Source organism: Cryptomeria japonica, chromosome 7 (assembly GCF_030272615.1).
Source record: "Cryptomeria japonica chromosome 7, Sugi_1.0, whole genome shotgun sequence".
In the NCBI taxonomy this organism is placed as follows: Eukaryota; Viridiplantae; Streptophyta; class Pinopsida; order Cupressales; family Cupressaceae; genus Cryptomeria; species Cryptomeria japonica.
The window spans coordinates 174,532,764-174,540,805 of record NC_081411.1 but is presented as its reverse complement, the minus strand read 5'-3'; the positions used below and the strand labels follow the sequence as shown (position 1 = coordinate 174,540,805).

Sequence of the window (8,042 nt, the reverse complement as noted above, 5' to 3'; positions counted from 1 at the left end):
TTTCTTAATTAGAAACAGATCTCGAAAGATTTGTGTACGTATAATATTTCTAAAACTAATTTGTAAATATGTGAAATTTAATTTCTATAATAACTTCAAAATAATAATTCCTTTTCTTCTTGTAAGGAGAAGAAGTTGTTTCCCTTATCAGATACGCACTAATCATCTTGACTTCTTAATCATTCTTTCAATTAGTAGTTATAAATTTCCTCAATTGAAAATATTCAGCATTAGACCTTGTTCAAATTCTATGTGAACTCGAAGAAAAACATATTTAGAAAAATATTAAACTTTAGCTTATATTTTAATTTATTTACTATAATGCTTTACTGTTGCAGGGCCCACGTAGGATGCTTTAATTTTTTTTTTTAATTATTAAATTAATTATTAAAAAATGTTAATCAAAGAACGTGTCAGTTCGAAAACAACCTCTTTAAAGGTTATATAAAACATTTATATAAGAATTGAACAACAGGAAATCACAAAGAATACGATGGCTTGTATTAAAAAAATGAGCAACTTGAATCCTGAAGAACATTTAGGGTTGTTCAGGCCAAGACTTTTGTTATCAGATCCAACTTCAAGTTACAAAAAAGTTTGTGAATAGCGTTTTCTTAAAAAAAGAAAAAAAAAAATTATATAGTATTCAAATGAGCCATTGTCAGACTAGTATGACTGCTCTAACGTTGTTGTGACACGACCCTTTCAAATACTATTTATGGACTCAAAGGCCCTAGAAATCCAAAAGATACATCTATAAAATTATAATCAAGATGTCACGATTGAATCCCTCTATATTCAGAAAACTCTGGAAAAAAAGAAAACTAAAACGAATTAATGTGAATATCATAATACTGGTTTATATTTTGAATAAAAAAACATACGGGGGACAGTAATAATGACACATCAGAGTTGCCATAAATGTTTGATTTAGAAAAATCAATCTGGACAATCTTTCTAAGAGAGCTTGTTGATAAGCTTTTCAATAGCATGAAGTGTTGAAGAAAAATATAACCTGAATATTGATCATAGCCATTGTTGAACAGATAATGGTTATCCATTTCATTATTTTCCTCCATTTAAAACTGTAAATTTCATTATCTAGCACATAACAAAGTTGATGGCCCATATGACCCAGTGATTGCAAAACATCAAAAAATAGCATTCAAACATTTCACAAATGCTGTGTGAATAAAAATAGGATACTCTGAACTGGTCTAATTGATTTTCAATCCGCATGCTTATCTCGAGAACATATTTTGAAGTTCCGAATCTCGCTAAGAACTAACAAAAATGCAAATATGAAGTGCATGCAGTTTACACAAAGCTGCCTAGACAATTATTTCAGTTTCTTTCCCGAGCTGGGGTTTGAGGGCAAATTCCTCCTCTTCTTTAGGAGTGTGAATGGTAACCAAGTCTGGCAGTGGCGTCATGGGACCCTGCTTTCCCTTGGGATCCCAGTCCAACATTATTTTCACTTTAATTCCAAGGACACCCTGCAAAAAAGTGCATAACATTTGTAATTCTCATTTTTCATTCAAAAACTTGCCTTCAAATTATATATCATAAACCAGACAAACTTCACAAATTACATCCATTTAGAACTAACGTATCCAACTGCCTTTGTTAAAAGACAAACTTCTTATATGATACCAACCTAGACATTTTACTGTGTATAAGCAGCAGTAACTAGGGATTAATGTATGAAAAAATCCAATCAGGGAATGGTTATCTAACTCAAGTATCTTATACCCAATGTATATTTGCATTTGCATTACTTTTCTGATGTAAGTTTCAGATCTCTACTTATCCAGAACAGATTTATAGCTTTTGCACAGCAAGCAAGGGCTCTAAAAGGTTAGAATCTTACCTGACGCAAGAGAACATGTCGCACTGCTTTGTCAATGTATTCATTGACTGGTTGACCGGAAGATATCATATATCCGTCCTTAAACTTCATTGATTTTGCACGCTGTGCCCTGAGTTTGCCACTTACTATAACCTGAAAATTATTGCCTTGACATTAAAGTCCACCACATTTCACTTTTCTAGAAAACACTGAAAAGCCCCTACATGCTAAAATTAGAGGGTGCTTTGTTATAGGAAAGGGAAGCACCTCACAACCCTTAGCACCACTTTCCATGATGAACCTAAGTACACCATAACAAGCCCTGCAGAAATATCAATCTTACAGTTAACTAGAATGTAATTTGTCCAATCTTGGCAAATAAACTTTAATAAATTGGAAAAGGAGGCAAATTTCAAAAGGGCCAATGAGACCAAACAGTTTCTACCTTCTGACAGCAAGCCCTCCAAGTAACTTGTATCGCAAAGACTCGGCTTGGGCAATTGCACATAAACCCCTGTTGTTCACCTTCTCTGCATACAGCTCAACAGTGTTCTCCGGGAAATTGAACCTTTTCTGCACTACAGATGTTAACTCCCTGATCCTCCGCCCTTTTTCACCTGAGGCATTTAAGATTTATGTTTTTCAAATTGCAATTAAAAAAACTTACAAAAAATTTGGCTTGCCCCAGTTTTAGAAAAAATCCCCTTACCAAGAACATTCTGTGTACGAGTAGCACGAATGATGATCTCTGTTCGCATAGGCGTCACGCGAACCTCTACACCTGAATATCCATCCTCCGCAAGCTCACGTGTAAGAACCTCATTGAGCTCAGCAAAGAACACTCCATCAGCAACAAACTGCAAGCAAAATCAATTTAGTGCCACAATCCAGGCGTTCTGCAACAAACAAGGACTAGTCTCTGTGCTTATTGACAAATTGAGAGCTTAAGCATACCTTTCTCTTTTTACTCATCTGAGTTGCCATGGCTTATGAGCAAATTGGGAGCTTAAGCTCACACACCTGCTGGCACAAACAATCGCACAAAATTAGGTCACTTATCAAAATATTCTCATATCAAAACATTCCCTTAAATAAACACAAAAATAAAGAAAAATATATAAATATACAAATTTTGCCATCACAAATATATATATATCAGACTCAACACTTTGAATCTGCTGGGAAAACGCGCCAGATGCTTAAGCTGCGTTGTAGGTGCCAGATACACTCAAAAAACGTGTTTTTTCCTCCTACGCTGATTGTGTATCTCTTGCCAAAAATTGAATTCAATGCTAGTGTTGGGTAGTTGTTGCAACTTGCTGCTTGTAAGCAAAGTTTGAAAACTCGAGCTCGGCACCCAAAATAGGACTTGGACTTGGGACTTGGCACAAACTCGGCTAGGACTTGGCAAAAAAGAAAACAGTAGGTTTACAATTAAAAAAAAGAAATTAATTCATTTAGAGAACATCAAAGCCTAATTTGACTATCAATTTGTCATAATTCAAACATTACAAGTCATATGATCTTCAAACACACAATATTTGAAATTTTATAATTAATACTCAGTTTCAAACTTTCAAATGTATAACAGCATCATAAATTTATAAATGTTTGCATATAATGATATGTCAAAATGAAAAAAACAACCAAATACAATCTACATCTACCTCTTTCCCCTTCTAATGAATTATTTCTTCAACATTGTCCTTTTGGATGTCAAATGCTCCTCTTCTCGTCTCCTTTCTTATTTTGGTGTTCAGCCCTGTTTTGGTCAAGATTGGACCAAAAAAAAGTGAAGGAAAAGTCACTTTTTTATGTTTTTTTACCTCCCTAGTGGCACGCAATTGGACCCAAGAGTCCAAGTCTGGGACACGAGTCTTGGGGGATACTCGGACAAGTACTCCTTAGAACTCTTTCTGACTCGCCTCAGGAGTCAATGGCAAGTGGACTCGACTAGAGATAGGACGCGGGAGTCGAGAGTTTTGGAGAGTCCTCGAAGAGTCCTCAAACTATGCTTGAAAGTATAAAAATGTTAAATCAAATGACTACGCACGAAATGTTGAGATAGATGTCACAAGCTCATTGGATCGCATAAAGGCATCTAAAGCTTATATATATAAAAGAAATTCTGCATAACAAGGGCTAAGTCGAATTGAGTATTAGTAAAAGAGTTGTCAGTCCTCTATTCTTAAGACAATTCTAGGGAATCAAATCTGAATGTCATACTCTTTTTTTGGTATTTCCAGGAGTCGTAAATCCTTTTAAAAAAAAAATTGAAAGCAAAAACTTCTTCATAGCTCAAGAATCTCCATGATTATAGGATATTTCACGGGGTTTGTAGCATGTGAAGATTTTGTCATTGCAAAGACTCTTAAATTGCCTAAAAACTTTTTGAGTTATTTGTTCAATCCCCCAAATCCATGATTCACCTGCAAACCAAACACCTATCACACCTGAAGAGAAGAACCCATAAATAATAATTTGATGCTATGCAACCTTGCGAAAGAATGATCCAATTCATTTACAGGTTAATCTCAATATCAGATTCTTATTTCAATCATTCTCTCTCAAGGTTGCATAGCATTAATCATGGCTTTTTCTCTTCAGAAGTGACGGAAGGAATATCTTTATTTATTGCAGATTATTAAAGAAAACATGGTTATGAATCTTTCTAGTAGATTTAGGAATGTGTTTAAAGAATATATGGCCCAGCTTATCACACACCTAGCTCTCTTTATAGACTCAGTTCACATCAGGGAAATAAGCTTAAGATTTGCATGTTCGTTTGTATCTGAAACTCAAGCTTAACTATGTCACCCAAAGGACCAAGGCAGTGAAGAAGATATTACTTGGCACAATTGAGTACTTTGAAGTGTTGGTAGAATAATATGTTATGTAATACTTTCACATTTTTAGTCATTTAAGTTGTCCTACTAGTTTGCATAGCCTGTAACTTCTTAATTATTGCAAAGTCTTATGTGAGCCAAACTCTAGATTCATCTACACAGTGGGCTGTGTATTGTTGTTTTCATTTATATTATGTATGCACCATAATCTTGAGTTACACAAATATTTGGGGAAAAGAGGTCAGTTTAGAACCTTTGGTTGCATACACGATATGTTTCAATCTGCTTAAAAGAGGTGTCCAAGTCTCACAAAAATAAAACCAGTGTAGCATTGTTCAGAAACAAATTCTTGGGGCAATCTTTACACATACGGTATGATTTTCTGAGATATTAAATATACTGATTTCATTTCTTGTTAATTGTCCTATCATTACCTCCATGAACACCATCCTAGATGACCAAGATTTGTTTCTGGAAAGCATGCACAGTTTTTCCAGAAACAAATCTTGCTCATACTACATGGACTGTGGAAAACTCATGCCTACTACCATCCTAGATCTTTTAAAACCTGAAGTGAAGAGTCACCCTCTCTTGTCGATTGACCCTTAACTACCTGCGTTCTGATCAGATGTTTGCTTCATTATTCTAAGCAAACTCTATCCCCAACTCTGGGTCTTAAGGTCCAACCACCTGGATCCTGATCTTATGTTTGCTTCATCATCCTGGAGAAACTTAATCCGTAGGTCTAGACCTTGAGACAAATTCTTTAGGTTTGAGGGCTTGGACACCTTGTAAGGAGCTGCTTCAAGAAGCATTTATGATATGGTTTGGGCATATTGCAATGAACACATTTGGGCATCTTCAAGCTTGGAAATTGATTTCACTTTTTCAGGCATTGGTGGTCTTTCCTAATATTTTGGATCAATTACCAACATATGTTCCATCGGTACACATGAACTAGATAAGTCAAAACTCAAAACAAAATCTGAAGCAAAACAGTACCAATCAACGTGCAGGAATAATTATGTATCATTGATAGGATGCAAGATAATTAATGGTAGAATTAAGCAATGTACATGCATGCAGAAACCCTTGAAATCAAAGTAGCGGCTTACAGTCTGCCAATTGCACACTTAAACATGATACCCTTCCCTCCTTATTCATAAAATATACCAATCAATAGATAGCATCCAAACAACAAATGATAACACAATGTTAAAGAAAGATACTCGATATCATTCTGCAGATATGCAGAAATGTCATGAAGTTAGAACAAAGAATTTTTAACAATGAATTTCATTAAGTTTGAAGAGAATTCACAAAATTTCGACATGTTCCTGTCTATTAGTGCTGCTTATACCTTTTATGGTGTATTTGCTTTTCATTCACAGGAGAATAAGTTCACATTTTACACCAAATGATCCAAGGTCATCTTCTATCATCAAACTTGATGAGGATTTTAATACCATAGAAGGTACAAGGTTTTCCAATTTCTTCCTCCTTTGCTTGATCCATTCTTCTGTTTTAATCTTGAATCAACTGTTTCAATCGGAGATAATCACCTAAATGCCGAAATGGATGATACATATTTTGATTTACATAAGAAACTCAGGGACAGTAGAATACAAAGACACTGAAGTTTGAACCAGTAAATTGGAGCACACCATGGAGAAGTGTTCCCTGCTCTCTGAGGCTGATCTAAACATTCTGAGATGTGTGAATGCAGAGAAAAAAAAATAACTAAAATTAAAAATTTAGCCAGCTTGATTACTCATTTCCCTCCTGCTATAGAGTTTGTTTTGCCAGTAAGTACTATATGGTTCTGTTTTTGCAGTGTTTTTCTATGTCAACAAAATAACAAGGTAAAAGGCAGAAAGCGTGATTAGGGATTGTACAGTTGAATAAGTATTGAACATGAAGACGCCCTTGGCAACAGTGAATGTCACAAGAGTAAGTAAAGTTAAAGACTGTCACACAGGCTGTTTTGATTTTGGTATTTTACAATTCTTGCTATGTAAAATTGTTTCCCCTTGGTTTTCAAATGCGTATGGAGTCAATTTGACATAAGGTTGATTACAAAGTGGATGAACTACAAAGAAGAATTGACTTCAAAGAGGCAGACTGACTTATGAATAGTATACATTTTATTAAGAATCTGTTTTATGCAATTGAAATTTTTTGTCACACTATTTAAGAAAATAAACTAAGATGTTTCTTTTCTAACAGTACTACTAGTAGGATTGTGAATTCTATAAATACTCCACAGAGCTGATATTCAGAATAGGATTAACAGCCCAAATAGTAGAAAATATCAACTACAATATATACAAAGCAGAAAAAAACAATCAATAAGAAAACTTGTTATCTTTTGTCCAAATAAAAACTCCAATTGTATGGGAGTGGAAAGGAAATTCTGCCACACGACTGTGAAAAATCTTTTTGAACTCCTCTGGTCAAAATCAAGCCAAAAAATCCCCAAACTGCCAAATCAAGCAAGAGCCATGAAAAATTTCACAAAAATAACCTCCGGAATAAGCAAAACAAAGTTAAAAAAAAAAATAGAAACCACCAAACAGACATAAAATTCAATTTGCAGTATAAAATACCTCTGCGTGAAAAAATAAACAGCGATCTATTACTAGGTATTACAATAATATCATATATGAAAACAGCCATAGATAAAACCACAAAGCAATGCCTTCATTTAACAGATAATAGAATTGATTTAAAATGAAATAAAACACAACAAAAAAATGATCCGGCCGTGTACAGATTCCCAAAAAATAAACTCAGTGAAGCCATGGCAAGTGACTTACCTCCAGATTCTGGAAAAATTGTCTGCCGCTATCAACGACGCCAATGAGGAAAAATGGAGAGTTTGCAAGGAAAATATTACGGAACCCTACCAATTATGGCGCCGGACTACTTTCCGGGTGAAAGCTGCTAAATATCGCCTATCAGCTAATAAACAGAACTAAAAATAAATAGTTTAGGGTTTGGACGAAACTCCTGACTTGGCTATGCAATTACGGTAGAAGAGATGAGTGGGGTTTTTCTTTTATTTTTTTGAGATGAGTGGACTGAAGAGGGAGCAATAGTAATGTTTAACAGAAATGAATTATGCTTTAGTGCCCTTATAGTTGTGAGCAGGTAGACTAAAAAGAGGTCAAGGCAAAATGTTGAACTTAGTGAAATAAGGGATGACAATGAATACATATTTGGAGAGAGGTCGATAAGAGTTTCGTAGTTTTAATGAATGATCTTACCTCATATTTGATATATATCTAAGGTATTTCCACATCTCAAATTTTGATAGGAGACATACATAGGGAGTTATCAAGAGTCTA

At 34.7% G+C, this 8,042-nt stretch overlaps 1 protein-coding gene across 3 annotated transcripts; it reads right to left on the bottom strand.

The window, feature by feature from the left end:
• Positions 1 to 998: 998 nt before the first annotated feature.
• Positions 999 to 7,806, bottom strand: LOC131062387 (small ribosomal subunit protein uS3x). Of its 3 annotated transcripts, none has more exons than XM_057996022.2 (8): positions 7,512 to 7,806; positions 3,016 to 3,252; positions 2,804 to 2,869; positions 2,559 to 2,706; positions 2,295 to 2,466; positions 2,117 to 2,171; positions 1,871 to 2,002; positions 999 to 1,496 (listed from the first exon to the last, which is right to left on the bottom strand). In XM_057996022.2, exons 3-8 carry the CDS (start codon positions 2,831 to 2,833, stop codon positions 1,332 to 1,334), a joined length of 702 nt encoding a protein of 233 aa, XP_057852005.1. In that variant the 5' UTR covers positions 2,834 to 2,869; positions 3,016 to 3,252; positions 7,512 to 7,806; the 3' UTR covers positions 999 to 1,331. The 3 variants fall into 3 exon arrangements, with proteins under 3 accessions (XP_057852005.1, XP_057852006.1, XP_057852004.1); XM_057996023.2 differs by having other exon boundaries at positions 3,016 to 3,246; XM_057996021.2 differs by lacking the exon at positions 3,016 to 3,252 and having other exon boundaries at positions 7,512 to 7,804.
• Positions 7,807 to 8,042: the final 236 nt, after the last annotated feature.